The sequence below is a fragment of the Lissotriton helveticus genome, chromosome 10 (assembly GCF_964261635.1).
Source record: "Lissotriton helveticus chromosome 10, aLisHel1.1, whole genome shotgun sequence".
Lineage (NCBI taxonomy): Eukaryota > Metazoa > Chordata > Amphibia > Caudata > Salamandridae > Lissotriton > Lissotriton helveticus.
Window position 1 is genome coordinate 85,021,977 of NC_136071.1, and position 17,790 is coordinate 85,039,766.

At 44.0% G+C, this 17,790-nt stretch overlaps 1 protein-coding gene across 2 annotated transcripts in view; it reads left to right on the forward strand.

Moving 5' to 3' along the window:
• Positions 1–2,418, forward strand: part of PALB2 (partner and localizer of BRCA2) — a 107,928-nt gene extending 105,510 nt beyond the window's left edge. For both annotated transcript variants that reach the window (XM_078664800.1, XM_078664799.1), the window contains exon 14: positions 1,189–2,418. In XM_078664800.1, coding sequence (XP_078520926.1) covers positions 1,189–1,420 — 232 coding nt within the window. In that variant the 3' untranslated portion in view covers positions 1,421–2,418. The remainder of the gene's footprint in view (positions 1–1,188) is intronic.
• Positions 2,419–17,790: the final 15,372 nt, after the last annotated feature.

Consider the following 17,790-nt stretch of genomic DNA (forward strand, 5'->3'; position numbering starts at 1 on the left):
CAGGGCAAGAAGAGACTAACCGAGAAATTATCTCACTCAATTTCGAGAAAGAGAATCTGATCAGAGGATCAAATGTTGAAAATGGTAAATTTTTCCGACCATTTTATGGCAGGCAAATTAGGTTTTCGTAAGGCCGACCTGTTGGTGAACTAATACTCTCTGCTTCTCACAGAACTTTCACGACTTCAGTCCTGTTGATCACACTTTTCTCAAATAGAGACCCTAGGAGGAAGCATTTTCTATCCAAGGGAGTATTGGAATTCTCCAGTCATTAAGGCATCCAGATGCTAACTAGAAAGACCTGTATATCCCATTGATGACGCACCTATAGACCAAACCTGTTGCCATAATACCGCCTTTGAATATAGCTTTTCAGACTTGCTCATTGAAGACACGGTTAAAGAACCCCTTATCTGGGTCTCCCAAATGGCTCATTCTCAACATTAATCGGGGTCTAAATACGGCCCTTAGTCTTTTTCTGTGGTGCCTGATTCCCTTTGATGCATGTATGAGGAATGAATTGAAGTGTTATGAAACAGCTGTGCAGTAGTAACTAATAGTAAACTCTCAAATATTGAGAAGTAGCAAGATGCACTGTTCGCAGGCTTCCAGTGCAGCACAGAATTTCTTTCAAAATTCTTTGCATGACTTACAGAGCATTGGCGGAGGGATCAATGAGTGGGATTAGTTCCTTGCTCGCTCGCTATGTCCCAGTTAGAGGCCTTCGATCCGCTGAATTGCTCCAACTTGTCGTGCCTAGGGTCAGGCTGGCAAGATGGGGAGCTAGGGCCTTTTCAGTGGTGGCCCCTCAGCTCTGGAATTCGATTCCCATTGAGCTTAAGAGGTTGCCATCTATTGAGTTGTTCAAAAAGGAGCTAAAGACATGGTTCTTTAGGAAGTCTTATCTCTAACTGAACGTTCCCTGGAGTGATAAGCTGTGTTTTGATGTTAGGCGCCTTGACGCCCATGGGGCAAAGTATGCGCAGAATAAAAACATTTTCATTCATTCAATTTTATCAACTTGTAGCTATTATAAAATGCATCTTCCATCTTTCCAGTTCCTCTTCATGTTAAATTTATCTGCTGAATTGCAGCTTCTTGAAATATATATTTTATGGATGTGTGCATACAAAACTGACCTCTTTGTAGAACACTGGCTTCTCTAAAATTGTTTTGCATTGATTATAGATATCTAGAAGGAGACCTGAAAGACCACATGGCAGTCGCTGTGTTGACGACCGGAAGTATTGCGCTCTGGGATCTACACCTGGGACATTGCACTGTGCTGCTTCCGCCCAGCTCCCTGGGGAAGTGGTCTTTGGTCAAGTGGTGCATGGTGGAATCCCATCTGTTCGCTGGACAGAAAGATGGCAGCGTGTATGTATACAAGTACTCTGAAACGTGTGAGGAGAAGACGTGAGCAGATCCCTGGCACACTCTCCAAAGTTCTATATTTCATCCCACCTAAGAACAGTCTTGTTGGGGAAAAAATTCAAAGGTGTAGAACAATCATTATGTTAATAATGTTGATTTCATGGTCGATATTTCCTTAGTTCCACAGTTGCAGTGGGATTACTGTTCTTTCTTCTATCACAAGACCATACACAGAGTATCCTGCAGCTTACTCTCTCATTTTTTCACTGTCACATAACAACTCCAGAACATATAGGTGGTTTTGGTGTGGAGTAAAAGGTGGTCATTTTAAGTAGTGCTTGGTGATCATATTTGTTTTAATCAGCCCGTCTTCACCACACGTGTCCAGTGCCATTGAAGAAACCTGATAAGCCCATAATTTCAAGATGTCAGCAGGGAGAGTTTCCTGTTTGTATGGGGGTTTCATGTCTACGTCTTCTGGCTGGAGTCTGGGTATCTTGCATATAAACACATCTAAGCCACCAATATAGGTCTGAGTACAAATCAGATAGATGACAGTGTTCAATATGCTATTGTAATTTAAAGTAGTGGGTCTGGCTAGATATAAAATGTTCTTCAAGCCCTGTTTATATCCTCCAGACTGAGACCCAATAAGTGCCTCTTAGCACTTTTCCATGGTTTTAATGAACATTTTGTCTACTATTTGAATGTCTAGAATTATTACACTACACTCTAAACTTACTACCTTTAAATTGGAATTTTAATAATAATCTGTTTAGGAAACCTTCTATATTATTTTCTGTAGATCGCACGAAGAGATTAATTGATAGGATTATGGGCTCACTTTCAGCATTCACTTGTTCCTATGTTTGTGTACAGTTTCTTTCTTCATGTTGTTGGTGAATCCAATAGCTCTTTAGTGTTCCTTCGGAACTATATAATGTGAGTGATGGCCTAGTTACATCACACTTGCCATGTGCAATATTTGCATGTATATTGTTGTTTATGGAGTAAGTTATAATGTATAAAAGATGTTTGTATATACATTTTGAGTGATTTGTTTCTTATATTATAAAAGCAGTGAACTTTTGTGTTTTCAAGGGGAAATTATTCCTGGGTTTCTATTATATAAATACTTCGTTTTTCACTGGGCAATCTCACAAAGCATTGATGACTGTGTAACTGAGGTGTGAGACGTTTATTTGCATGGAGACAAACATCGGACCAATACTTTTATTAAGGATGTTGATCTGTGGATTTTGTCAGGAAAGGAGGTGAGGATTATACTTGAATTTCTCTACTGTAACATTTTAGCAGCCATGAAACATGTACATTAGTCAGTACAGTACTGTGATGTTTGGGAGCTAGAAAGTACAAACAGGACTTCCATGAGCCAATTCCATAACCTCAATCTCGTCAAGTCGCCCCAGGCTTCTTTCTTTGCTGTTCAGCCACCCAAATAAGTGCAGTTTTTATTCACTAGAACTAGATTTAAAAAATGATTTGTTCATCAGTATATTATTTTTGGGGACTCAGAACTGTATTTGCTTGAGTTTAGAGTATCTTTGTCCTTTGCTCTCAAGGCATTTCATTTCATTTCCCCTCTGATTCCCAACATGGTTCTCAACGATTAGTGAAACCACCAGAAGCCAGGGGTAGTGAAATGACAAGTTAATAGTGTGACTAAACTGTGGTGCTGTGGGTTAAGCTTTTGTTCCTGTAGAAGGTACCTTTTGGTCATTTATAGGCTTGACCGAGACTGCTGTGCACCCTGACTGATCGTCTTACTGAGTTATGGTGGAAAGAGGTGCAATCGTTTATGATGGGCTGCACAAAGGTTGGTGCACATTGGTCCACAGTCCTCTGGCTAGTCCCATAGTTGTGCTCCAATGTGCCATTTTATGAAGCCCAACAGTTGCTCCTAATCTGAAATTAGTAAAACCAAAATGAAGTAGAATAGCAGTCAATGCTTATTTACTGAATAATTAGCAAACCACAATCAATATTGAACAGTATGTAAGATTTTTTTTTTAAATGTGTTTGTTGCTCATACGTGACACACAAGGGATGCGAAATTGGTGCATGGCACGCAGTGAGAAACAACCCTAACAAGATAACAATAATAAGGTTTGTGAGTCCAAAAAGTCAACAGGGTTTCAATCCTTCAGGGGTAAAGGATCATCATCAGGATTTAGATTATACTTGGCCTGACTAAGGGTAACATAGTGTACTGAAAGAGAATGAGGATAAAATTAGGAATTTAGATACAATTAAGACGTGTCTGGTTGACGACAAACATGTATTACTCACACCGAGTTTCAATAATTTTGAGGAAACAAAAGAAAAAAGATGTAGAGAAGCATTACTCCAGAGGAACAAGGATAAGATAGCCCATTTCAATCAAGCACTGGCAAAGCTAAAGGGTCTAGCCTTTCCAAGAGCTATTGGCAATGTATTTTAGCCATGTTGTACACCAGTGTAGTTGCCGTTCAGCTTGGTCAAAGTTAGTGGCGTTCAGTGGGGTGATGTGCGATAGATTGTAGTGGAGTAGAATGGGTAGAGTGGAATGGGGTAGATTGTGGTGGAGTGGAGTTGAATGGGGTAGATTAAAGCTGAGTAGGGCAGATTGGGGTAGATTGGAGTGAGACAGTGGGTTATATTGGCGTAGTAGATTGGACTGGAGTAAACTGGGGTGGATTGGAGTGGAGTGAGATTGATTGGGGTCAGGTGTGGTGGGATAGATTGGAGTATGGTGGATTGGGGTAAATTGGAGTGGGGTAGATTGGGGAAGAGTGGAGTGGGGTGGAGTAGATTACGGTGCAGTGAAGTGAGGTAGATTGTGTGGATTGGAATGGAATGGGGTAGAGTGGGGTAGGGTGAAGTGTGGTAAATTGGGGTGGGGTAGATCGGAGTGGGGTAGATTAGGGAAGAGTGGAGGTGGGTGGATTGGAGGAGAGGAGTGGGGTAGATATGGGTGTCGGGCGGATTGGAGGTGGATAGGTATGAGTGGGGTTGATTTCAGTGGGGTAGATATGAGTGGAGTGGGGAGTGGATTGGGGTAGAGTGCGGTGGGAAGATTGGAGTGGAGACGGGGGAGATTGGGGTAGATTGGATCGTAGTGTAGTGGATTGGGGTAGATTGGGGTGGGGTAGATTCGAGTAGGTTAGATTGGGGTAGAGTGGGGTGAGGTGTGGGAGTTTGGAGTGGGGCAGATTGGGGTTGGGTAGATTGGGTTGGAGTGGGTTAGATTGGAATGGAGTGGTAGACTGGAGTGAGTGAGATTGGAGTGGAGTGCTGTAGATTGGGGTGGAGCAGAGTAGACTGGAGTGGGGTAGAGTGAAGTGAGGTAGATGAGGATAGTGTGGCGTGGGGTATATTGGAGTGGAGATGGTTAGATTGGAGTAGAGTGTGGTCGATTGGAGTGAGGTAGATTGTGATTGATTGGAGTGCAGTAGACTGAGGTAGATTAGAGTGGAGTAGATTGGTGTGGATTGGAGTTGGGTAGATTGGAGCAGAGTGAGGTTGATTTGAGTGGAGTGCAGTAGAGTGGGGTGGTGTAGACTGGGTTAAATTGAGTTGGGTAGATTGTAGAGGAGTGGAGTAAATTGTAGTGGTGTGGAGAGGGGTAGATTGGATCGTAGTGGATTGGAGTGGAGTGGAGCAGGTTAGTTTGGGGTAGAGTGGAATGGAGTAGGGCAGATTGTGGTGGGGTAGACTGGGGTGGAGTGGATTGGGGTGGGGTAGATTGGGGTGGGGTAGATTGGATTAGGTTGGATGGAGTGGGGTAGATTGTTGTGAAGTGGAGGGGGTAGATTGGAGTGGAATGTTTGTGGTAGATTGGAAGTGGAGTGGAGGGGCGTAGAGTGGTGTTGTGCCATGGCGTGAGTGGAGTAAAGTGGCATGGCGTGTTGTAGAGTCGAGAGGAGTGGAGTGTCGTAGAATGGAGTGGCATGACGTAAAGTGTTGTAAAGTGAAGTGTCGTATTGTGGAGTATGCATGTGTGGTAGCACACTTCCATTACAGACAAAACATTTTCTTTTTTAAAAAAAAAATTTTTATTGACAGCACAAGCAATCATTTGTTACAGAAATAAAGCACTTTCAAAAAAGTTATAGTACATACAATTCCTTAAAGACTTAATCAAATAGCAATAGACAAGGAATATACAATAGGTCAGAAAAAAATACATCATTTTCATTTTAAAGAATCATCAAGTGTGCTCGCAGCTAGCTTCAAAACCAAAAAGTCATTCAGCTGAATAAGGGTTCCCCAATATTAGTAGCCAAGTTCATTGTTTTCCTAGCCGGGAAAAGACCTTAGTCGGCAGATATCATCCATCAGATTTACTAAGCAACATAATCAGTTTAGTGCCAGACAATTAAAATCTTGCGCGAAAAGAATGTAAGTCCAAATCCTTAAATAATAAAATGTAGAAATAGGAACTTTTCCAAAATCTTGTATAACAAAGAAAAATCGTTCATTCGGTAGGAGGAAACAAAATATCCCATATTTTGTTCACTTTCTTCAGGGATCGTTTCCCACGGAATTTTGCAGAGGAAAATTCCATATCGTGTATCTCATTTATCAAGAGCCACCATTCAGTTGCCAGTGGTGGTTTATCTGAGATCCAAGCCCTAGCAGTTATCAATCTAGCACAGGAAATTAAAATAAACATTAAGTCTTTGTGGGCGGTGATATTTGGTTGTATTCCCAGAAATATCATCTCGTTAGTTAGTTTAGCGAAGATCATTTTTTTCAATTTCAACACATTTTCTACGTCATCCCAAAATGTTTGCAACACCAGGCATGAAAAAATTATATGTACTAAATCAGCAGCTAGTAAGTCACATTTTGGGCATTTTGTGCGTTCAAAAGATGCGTTATTCCCAGACCATTTATAAAAGTGAAGTGGCGTATAGTATAAGTGACATACTGTTTTATACGATTGGAGTTTTAACCGCATGCGCGCTAGCGGTTTTCCCACTGCGCGCTGTGATTTTAAAAATCCCGCGTTACGTGACAAGGTCAGCGCGTCATCCGCGTAGCGCAGGTTACGCCCATGACGAGCTGAGCTCGTCATGAGCGTAGAAGGGGTTAAGCTTGAAGAGTGGGTTAAATAATTACTGTTATGAAAAAAAGTGGATATGTTATGCGGAGAGATAAGCGTACCTAAATTAGTAGTCCATTTTTGTGCAAGTTTAATACAGTCATCAGGTTTGTGTTGACATAAACATTTATACCCTAAGCTAATTATATCTTTATTTGTTTCCCCGTAAATGCAGGTCCATATTTCTGAATCTAAAATTTCCTTTAATTTCATTTTATTCACGAAGTAATCACGTATCTGTATATACTTAAATAGAGCATTTTCGGGGAGTTTAATGAGTATTCTTAGGGTATCAAATGTTAAAAAACCTGATGCACCGTATAGGTCACGGAGATGATTTATACCGTGATTAGCCCATATTCTAACTATTGGGTCGCTAAAAATCTCAGGTAAACCCGGGTTGTTCCACATGCTTAGCATAGGGTGAAAGAACGTAGTTTTGTTGATAGCCATGATGGTATTCCATATATGAACCGCGTCTTTAGCGGTCTTGAACTTGACTTGTTTGAAATAATTCGGGTCGTTGCTTCTAGCTAGAAATTGTATGGAGTTTGCCCCAAGCATAAATTGGTGAAAAAAATAAGGATAGCTAGAAGAAAAAAGGCTACGTATCCGACCCAAAAAAGAAGCGTAAAAGTAAAATTTTAAATAAGGGAATTCAAGGCCACCCTTACTTGCTGCTAATTTAAGAAAAGAAAGAGCTCTTCGGTTTTTCTTATAGCCCCAAATATAGCTGCCTAGAATACCATCCAGTTTTTTTAAAGAATAAGTTGTTAATAAAAAAAGAGGGATGGACCTAAATAAATACAAAAATTTGGGCAGGATATTCATTTTTATAAGGTTGATTCGGCCAAGCAGATTTAAAGGAACCTTATGCCATTTTTTAAGAAGACTTCTTGTATCTTTCAATAAAGTATCATAATTTAGAGTCATCATTTCTTTTAAATTAGATGTTATTTTAATACCTAAGTAGTTTGCTGTATGACATACCCCCGAGACTGGGACTGGCAACTTGTAGTGAACAATGATTTGCGTTTTATTCAAATTTAGTTTGTATCCCGAAACCGAGCCAAATTCATCAGCTTCCTTAATGATACCAGCTATGGCTTCTGGTACGTCAGTTGAATAAATTGCCAGATCGTCTGCGTACGCAGTAATTTTAAGAGAGTTATTGCCATAAATAAATGGTTTAATACATTCTTGAGTCAGTATCGCATTAATGAAAGGCTCCATTGAAAGAGCAAACAAAAGTGGTGATAAGGGACACCCTTGGCGTGTACCTCTTAAAGCCGGAAAATTGTTAGAAATTAAGTTGGCATATCCTATTTTTGCATTGGGGGAATCGTACAGTGCTTGAATCCTGGTTTAAAACTGTTTCCCAAAGCCCATCCTCCTTAATATAGCCCAAAGATAATCCCACCCCACTCGGTCGAATGCTTTTTCTGCATCCAATAACACCATACCGAGTGGAGAGGAATTAGTGGTGGCGATGTCAAATGCAGTAATAGCAGTATTAACATGTGCTGTTGTGTCTCTGCCCGTTACAAAACCGTGTTGGTGTTGACTTACTAATTTAGGCATTAGCGGGGCCAATCTCATGCCTAGTAACTTAGAGTAAACCTTGGCATCGGCGTTTATCAATGAGATGGGCCTGTAAGACCCACACTCTGAAGGTAACTTATCCTTTTTTAGAAAAAAGATAATTTTGGCAGTTTTCCAGGAGTTGGGGGTTTTGCCTGTATCTCCAATTTGATTAATCACTGAGCAAAGTGTAGGTAATAGTTCCTCACTGCAACATTTATAAATTTCAATTGGAAGTGTATCGTCACCAGCGGATTTCCCCGATGGGAGAGAAGATATAGCCAATTGTAGTTCGGAAAGTGAAAAATGTCTTTCAAGTGGTTCCATTAAACCAGGTTCCCTATCTAATGTCCAATTCTTGATTATATAATTTTGCATGTTTTCTTCGGTAGGGGTAGATTCGGGTGTATAAAGGTTGCCATAGTATGTTACAAATTGATGTAATATCTGTTCCGGTTGGTTATAGCTAACCCCATCTGCTCCTGTAATGTTTTTAATCAAAGAATTGGCCTTATCTTCAGCAACTTTATAAGCGAGAATCTTACCAACTCTGTCGCCGCTTTCATATTGCGACTGTTTATATTTATGTAATTTCAAACTAACTTTCTCTCTTAAAAATGTTTTAGTTTTGGATCGGAGGGTGTTCAATTTAAGTTTCAGTAAAGGTTATTTTTTGAAATACACCCCCTAAGTTTTCTTGTCTCATAGCCTCAGCCAAATATTCCTCCAGTGACCGTATTCTAGAAGTCATTTCCAAAATCGAATTTTTTCGTTCTTTGTTTTGTCTTATAATGTACTGCTGTGTGAACCCTCTAATGCTAGCTTTGCATGCATCCCATACATAAATGGGGTGAGCTGATTCTAAGTTAAATTCCAAGAATTCTTTGATATGTTTCTTCAATTGAAAAACAAATAAAGTGTCTGTTACCAAATATCTTGGAAAAGAAAATAACCTAGCAGCCGGGTTAGTAGATAAAATATTAAACCGTAATATAATGGGATTGTGGTCCGAGGTTATTTTTGGACAAATCTCCATTTTGCTACCCTCCAAGACACGATCTGTTGTCCATGCCATATCAATGCGGGAGTACATTTGGTGGGGAGCAGAGTAATATGTATATCCTGCAAGTTTCGGATATAGATTCCTCCAAACATCTTTTAAGTTATGAATGCGCGATAACTCTAAAATAGCTGCCCTAGTTTTACGCATACGTTGTAAAGGACTCATCTTTGTCGTATCCTTGGCATAGTTCATGACACAGTTGAAGTCACCCATCATTATTATGTCCCCTTCCCAATCCAAAAGTTCAATATTAAGACGGTCAAAAAACCCCGCATCGTCGATGTTTGATCCGTACAAGGCTCATAGTACATATTTTGAATTCGTTAAATTAATTTGTACTAATGCCCATCTACCGGCTCTGTCTGCAGCAGTTCTAAGTACCTCAACCTTAAAAGTTTTCCTCTTAAGAATAGCAACCCCTCTAATTGGTGCATTCAAGGCAGTGCAAGTAATTAGTTCAAATCCCCTTTGTTCCATCATTTTACGGTCCTGAAAACTAATATGGGTCTCATTTAAAAATGCAAAATGAGGGTTATACATTTTCAGCTCTTCGAAAACTAGTTGTCTTTTGATTCTATTGTTAAGCCTTAGGCAATTTATTTGATACATTTAATCAATTTTAAACTCTGTAAACAGTACTCATTACGTTTATTCTTAAAATCATTATGTAAGTCTGTACATATGCTTGTGCTGTCAGTTTCTCCCTCATTTTCCCTTACCCTTCCCACCCCAACCTTTCCCCTTGAGCTTCTCCCCCTGCTCTAGAGGTCCCACCCCAAGTACCTACCCAGAAGCCTCCCTCTATCTTCTGATGCCGCTGTAAGGGCAGTTAGCCAGAGAGGTCTCCCCGAGATCTCCCCCTCCGTATTAAACTTGTATATAAGATCCCAACCCGGCCCAACCCAAATAATAAGCTTTTATAATTAGCCTAAAAGAAAAAGGAGAGTTATTCATAACATACGAATTCTAGATTTCTATAGGGTTAACTACCTAGGTTTTAAAGTCCATTTTCGCCAAAAGTTGCTCTGCTTCGGTAACATTATTAAGAAAGTAGGTATGTCCTGCATTTGTAACTTTGAGACGGGCGGGTTCTTGGAGATATACTGTGGCCCCCCTGGACTTGAAAGAGTCTATTAGTTTCCGAAGCCCCCATCTTTTGTTCAAGGTAGCCTTACTGAGATCTGATTTGGCAAAAAAAGTTACATTATCACAGGTCACTGGTGTATTCGGTCGAGCTTTAATTGAGATTGCCTGCCTTAGCAGGTAGTTGCCAAAATAAGCGAGAATAGGTCGTGGGTATTTGCTCTCTCTATTTTTAGAAATGATCGGTAGTCTTTGTACCCGTTGAAGCTGGCAGTCCCAATCCCAATCCCCAAGGTCCGGAAAAGCCTTTTGAAATAGTCGGACCAAATAGGCCCTTGCATCAGAGCCTTCAGACCCTTCGGGGATTCCGAAAATTCTCAAATTCTGGCGCCGCTGTCGGTTTTCAAGATCCTCGACTTTATTCTTCAAGGTCTCTATATCTTCTTTATGTTCTTCTGTTGAGGCCGTGGTAGTGGCCAATGTTTCTTCAACATCAACTACCCTTTTCTGTAGCTCTTCAATATCTTTAGTGACTCCACTTAACTTACTGGTGACTTCCTGTAAACAATTATGTATCTTACAGTTGTCTTCCTTTAGTTGGCGGAAGTGTTGCTGAGACTCTTCATGATGTACCATTAATGTTTTCATGATTAGATCCAGAGAGGAAGAAGAAGTTTCAGTTGAGGTAGGAGAGAAAATGAGAGATGTAGCGGGTGTAGCCATTGTCGATGATATGTCCGGTAGTGCCATTGCCTCTTTACAAGGGGTAGTAGATGTAAAGAAAATGTCTCTCTGGCTAGGTGTGGCACACCCGTCTCATCCAACGTAGAGCCTAGCAGGTGTGAGATCCGGTGAGACCACAGTAATAGAAGCAGAGTTGGATATTGGGCCCAGAGTTAGATCTGAACCTGGTACACCCCCTTTGCTAGGAGAGGTCTTTGAGGTATAGTCTTGTAAATTGTCAGCTTCTAGGGAGTAGTTTCTTGATAGAGCAATAGACAGCTTTTGAGAACCCCCCTTAACCTGCATCCACTTAAGTAAGGGGCTTTGATCTCTTATTATGTTCCCTCCTGTAGCTCCTGTAGCTGTTGATATTAGAGTTGTAAGCAGTGTTACTGTGTCTTTACTCTTCCCCTTCTTAGCTCTAACTTTTCCTTTCCCCCTTCTCTTGACAGCAGAGGATTTCTCCCTTCTTGTTTGAACTCTGGCGATCTCAGATCTATCTTCCCCTTCCTCTACTCCTTCCGCATATTCCTCGTACTCATCATTAAAGTTGTTTCCTTCCTGTAATGAGTTAGCCTCAAAGTTAGCCTCAGTGTTCACTATATCAATGTCGGAACCGATCTCTTCCAGAGTTGTATTCGATGGCGGCACCAGAGCTTGGGCTTGAGCTTGTGTTTGTACCTCTGATTCAACCCCTCTATTCGGAGCTGCCTGCTCAATTATAGTGTTCGGCGTGGATCGCACATCCGCGTCCACCCCTTTATTTGAATTGTTCTCCGCGGGTGAGTTAAAGTCTATCTCCCCACTCGTTGTTACATCATTATTTAGTTCCCCTTGCAGAGTAGTTTTATTAGTAGAGTTAGTGGTCTTGTTTTTATGAACAACCTTATCAGCAGAAAGGTCATCTTATTTGATTTTAATTTTTAATTTCGACAAAGGTACTTTCTCCTTTGCATACTGATTATTAGGGGGTAGATTAAGCTATGGCTTACCGGCTTGATCCTCAGGTTGGCTGAAGCGAGGCGTTCGGGCGACCACTGCAGGTGAGATAGGTCTGAGCAGCTGTATTTTCCCGTCATCCGCTCCTCTCCTCTGCTCTTCTGGCCCTTCCTTCAAGGGGGTGCCTTTCAGCAGAGCCTTATTATGCCTCGTATTTTTGGGAGCCATGGGAGCCATAAGAGCCATAAGAATAGTCCTTCACGCCCGTTTAATCCTATGTGTTGGCAGTAGATCAGCCCAAGCCTGTACCGCAAGATTCGTCAGTGCAGAATGCAGAATGTAGGTGCAAATGCAAATGGTGCAAGACGGTGCTCCTCGTATTACATCACCACCAATTATCATTGAAAGGCCCGGTAGACCTAATATAGTTATTATTATTATATTTATATTTCTCGCTGAGTAGCCGAGTAGAAGTAGCTTTTCACTGTGGGGGCATTCAGCACTGTGTGAAAAGTCGAAATAAACTTTGTAGAAAAGAAAATGCCCGAGCCCGCACAGGGACCGCAAGGAACCGCAGCAGAAGCAAAAGTAATCCGAGCAGCAGAAGTAATCCGAGCGGCTTTGTTCTCCGCTGCTCTCCGCTCCTCGCTCACGCCTCGCCTCGCCTGGGTACTGCCCTCGCTGCAATCCGCCCAGCCGAGCCCAGCTGAGCTCAGCAACGCCGAGCCGAGTCAAGCAGTTGTGAGAACCAAACAAGCAAGCGGTCCGGGTAAGTAAATCGAAGGGTCTCCGTCCGGTTCTGCATCAGCCGTTAGCCGTAAGCCAAGAAACCATTAGCAGTTAACCGCTTTCTTTCTCCTGTTCTATATTAATCTGCAGTCGGGTTAACAGGTCGTTATCTTTCTTGTTCGCTCCTCACATCTCAGGGGAGATCTCGGTGGAGCAGCCTCGCTGCTGCGGCTTCAATCCGCCATTTTGCTTCCAAGTCACAGACAAAATATTTTCAATTGAAATGACCAATACATTTGCACTGACATACAGCTTTACTGCGCACAAACGATAATATATGGAAATGTTATCACCTAGTGTATTGATATGTTTGATCGTATTCAAATATTTGTTTTCACCACACTTAGGATTTTATTTAAATGTGCTTAATTTGTACTTAACTTAATTCTAATATATTCTGAAACATCAGCACAATTCATTTTTGTTGTGTGCTAGAAAATAAAATAACATCCTGCACTTTCTCCTCTCACATCGGTACCCAGGAGGACTGTCACATAAAGTATTTTACTTTTAAGTCGGAGAAAGAAAAGTAAACACCAAGCTCTCTTGCAAGACAGAGTCTGACATTTGACCTTCGTCTTTGAATGCACAGCAAATGTGACGAGATAAGAACAAGATTTAAGGGCCTGTTTACAGAAAACGAGTACTCTGAGAGGTAAACAAAGGATGCTCATAGGAGGGACACACTCAAGCTGGACAGACTAAAGTAAATAAAGCCAATAGAAAATAAGCAAAAGTGAGTTACAAACCACAAAGCCAATAGTAAACAATAGGTGAAATGCATTCCCAGGGAAGCTATCAGAATGCCCCAAGAAGTAATAAGCAAAACGGACAGCTGCACTGTCTGGTAGGCTTCGGCCTAAAAGGGGGAGTGGCAGGAAATTCAAAAGGAATTGGTTAAATCTAACTCAAGCAGAGTAAGATGCTTGAATTCCAAGGATAGAAGAGGATTGAATGGCCGGAGGCTGTAAGAAACTGCATGGCTCTTAACAAATGGTTTAAGATTTCCAGGTAGAGTTTTAGGAAGATTGGGTCAGAGTACAAGGCCGAGGCCCTTTGTATTTTTTTCCACTATGGTGAGTTTTAGGAAGATTGGGTCAGAGTACAAGGCCAAGGCCCATTGTATTTTTTTCCACTATGGTACGCGTCTGTTGATGTAAAACAAAATAGCGCAGAACAAAAGCTAAACGGGCTACCTGGCAGTCAGTCTTACACCTACCTAGTTTTCTAAGCAATATTTGTCTACTATTACACGGGAAAATGGTTAAGGACAGTGAAAAAGCTGAAATAGGTAAACGTGTGGCTGGTTTATAGGCACTTTATGATGAGGGTATCCTTTTGTTAAAAGGGTGACTGGTTGGCAAGGACGGCCTTGAAAGATAGCTACCTGATGGTATTGATTTTGGCAGCACAGACGGTTCATGCAATTAGTTTCAAAGGAGCAAATTTACAAGTGAAGCTGACCTTGGAACATCTGGGGGATGATGTGGGCTCGGGTAATAATTTACTCATGATGAGATTTTTAAAGTCATTGATTAACAGTTTCTTTCTTAATCCAAGGACGGAAGTCAACCTCCTGCAACGCCTTGGACTTGTTGTGAGTAGAGACAAATCAAAGGTGACCCAAAGCAGACAGTGGCATTTGTGGGGTTTATGATGGAATTGATATCTGACTCCAACATCCTCAGAATAAGATCAGGAAAAAGGAACTATGCAATGTCTTGAAAGCAGATTTGATATTTTACCATCAATTGGTGAGGTGTGGGAGACAATAAGCGTCTTCTAAACATGCCTATTTTTCCTGGTTCTCTGTATTACAGAGTGGTCGGTGGCTGAGGCTCCAACATTTGCACAAATCTTAGGGCTATACTAAGATAGTTAGTTTGTCAGAAGAATCCAGGCAAGAAATTTAGTAGTGGTTACATCACATTCATGTATGGACTGGCGGGGCTATTTTCGTATTGTTGCTGGATATTATATTAGAGCAGGATGCCAGAAAATGCAGGTACCAGACACAAATAGGTCTACAGCTGACAACAGGCGGAACTTAGACGTGGAACTTGCTTAAAACTCTTGGCAGGCTCTTCTTCAATTAGGTGCCTCCTGAAGGACAACATAGGATGCTGCAAGCTGATGAAGACGGACAGTATGTCCGTGGTTATGTACTCCAATCATCAGGTTCATATGAGGTCCGTGTTTCTTGCTCTTGTCAGAACTGGCATCGGTGGCTGGCATTACTACCTGGATGATTACTTAATGATGAAGGAATCTTCACTTGTTATGCTACACTGGCTTCCTGTGAAGCAGAGGATCTCATTCAAGGTTTTGTGCTACTGCTATAAATCTTTGACAAATAGTGGCCCTCTGTATGTACAGCCTTTTATTCAACCCTACACCACTCTGAGGAATGTCAGATCACCAAGGGCTAGGAGTGTCTGCATCCCGAAAGTTAAGAGTGCACCTTGGGGGGGGCGTGGCTAGCAGCCGACTGGAATGGCTGCCTAGCAGAGGAGCTCCGTGGTGAACGAGACCCCATCTCTATATCCTCGCATTTATCCGTTATCTCTGCTGCTCTGGTGATTGCTTTTACGAGGAGACTCCAAGCGGCATCTCCCGCCGAAACCCCGGTGTTGATCCGACACCGGCATCAGCCCCGCAGTGGAGTGCCTGCCTGCGGCCTACTAACATCGTGGCCGCACCGGCCTGGCCTGAAGCACTATCCGGCCAGAAGTGGAAGACCGCCGGGAGAACGAACCGGAAGTTCCCGCATCGCGCCTCTGACCGTCGCCCGGAAGAAACAGCCTGCATCGGACGACGGCCAAGGACACCTGTGGCGGCGCGCTTCTGAGGTGGGTCGGTGGATCCCCCACACCCGCCCTCCCTTGGCCTGGTTGATATCGAGGGAGCCGGTGAGGGGCACCCGGAGGCAGGGGGGTCGGAGACATCAGTGGCGACGGGTGAGGCTGCCGCTGTGGCTTGGAGGCTGCGCCTGATCCACCCCCCGCCGCACCTGCTGTCACCTATACTACCGGCGGGCGGGGAGAAACCCAATACCACGGCGCCGGGGCGAACCCGAACACTTGCTGCAAGACGCACCGCCCCTCCTTCATCGCCGACCTCACCTGCGCTGCTGCACGACTGGGGACCGCGCTGGTGAGGTGACGGCTTTCCGGGCTTGTGCTCGGAGACAGACAGGTGACGATAAACCCCGGACAGGGGCCGCCGGCGTGTCGGGTCTGTGACACGGCCACCTTCACATACTGCGGACCCTCTGCAGCCTCGAAGGGGTGCATTGTACCAGTGAGGGTTTCCCACAACGTGGACTTCAAGTACTGACCACTGCGTACACCCTCATCCCCCAGGGACATAGATCGCCCAGGGTGACAGTGAGAACGCTGTCGCATAGAGGCCTAAAAACCACGTGACGCTCTGCACTGGGATCCACATCTGCCCGAGCCTCGTCTCACCCCTGATCGTCTCTGTTGACTGCGTTGGCCAGCCTCGGCATTGGGGGATCCCACCCATTGCGCCATTCTCAGAGCCTACCCCTGACGCCTCAACGGGCCTGCCTCCTCGACGGCCCGTCATAATTGCACGTCCGGACCTCAGGGAGCCAAGACGCTATCGGGGCTCTAGCCGGAGCTGACACGCCTAACGGCCCACGGAGGGACGGCGGGATGGCGGGAAAAGGAACGCGGCACAACGCTGCTCAGTCAAGACTGGACAAATTCGCGTTCGAGAAGAACCCATCGCAACACCCGGAGGGGCGCACGTCCACAGGCAAAAGCCCCGAAGGTGACGGAGGGAAGAAGGTGACACTTGAGGACTTAATGAGGACGCTCACTAATGTCCAAACTACAGTGGGGGCCATCTCCTCGGATGTGGGCTTACTGAGGGCGGACCTTCACAAGATGACCGAGAGGGTGGCACAGGTTGAGGTGGTCACGAAATCCCTGGTTGAGGACACCTCCGAACTACAGCTGGCCATGGAGCGGATGGAAGCGGTCACTAAGAAACTGCAGGACAAGCTGGACGATCAGGAGGGGCGGGCTAGGCGTAACAATGTCCGAATCCTAGGAATACCAGAATCGGAAGGCAAACGGGCGATGGACCTTTACATAGAAGACCTTATCAAGACCGAACTGAGACCAAAAGGTCTATCGAACTTCTTCTCAGTGGAAAGAGCACACAGGGTCCCAGGTGGAACTCCGAAACCGGGTGCAGCACCAAGACCTGTACTGGCCAGGCTATTTAATTTCCGGGACAGGGATGTCATACTTCAAGCGGCCCGGAATGCCCCGCCCATCAAAATACAAAACTCTACGTTGGCCTTCTTCCCTGACTATACTGCCGAGGTGGCCCGACGCCGCAAAACCTTCATGGAGGTAAAAAAGGCCTTGAGAGCAAAGGAATTGCCCTACTCGATGCTGTTCCCGGCGAAACTGAGGATCGTGGATAATCATAAATCCTGGTTTTTTGATACCCCGGAGGCGGCGTGGGACTGGCTGGACGGTTGGCGACGGGTGGAAGAGACTAGACGCACGGGCAGAGGCCAACAAAACCAACGGTTCGAGAATACAGAAGCTACACCAGCATCGGCCGGGGAAAATCCTGACAAGGAGCTGGAAGAGAGACCGGAAACCGACGAACAATGACCTAAAACATGAGTCCCTTACTGGCACAGTAAGATCCATGGGTGGCCACGAGAGATGCAAGGGCTGCCGCTGAAATAGAAACGGGAAGAGCAGACTGTGACTGATGGGGTCACTAGTACCACGGAACACTTACCCCGCAAGCAAGTACATTGGGGGGAAATGGGAGCAGGCACTCTGCTAAGTTGGGGAAGCGGGCGGTTATATGTCCGTGTAGCAGGGAGGCAGGGAGGGGGGATGGGCGGGGGGGATTGTTTGCCAAGTTCTATTGTTCTCTTTTAGGTCTCATGCTTTTCCTAGGGTTATATGTACACACGACCACAGGACACTTAATCTGGAACCAGTACACACTGCTGGATCTTCATCGCCAGCACAGGTGAGGCTTCCTGGTAAGCCTAGTACTCTCTATAGGCCACCTAGCTCGACAGGGGGAGGGTTTTGAAACCGCTCTAGGCACTACTCGATACGATAGATGGTAC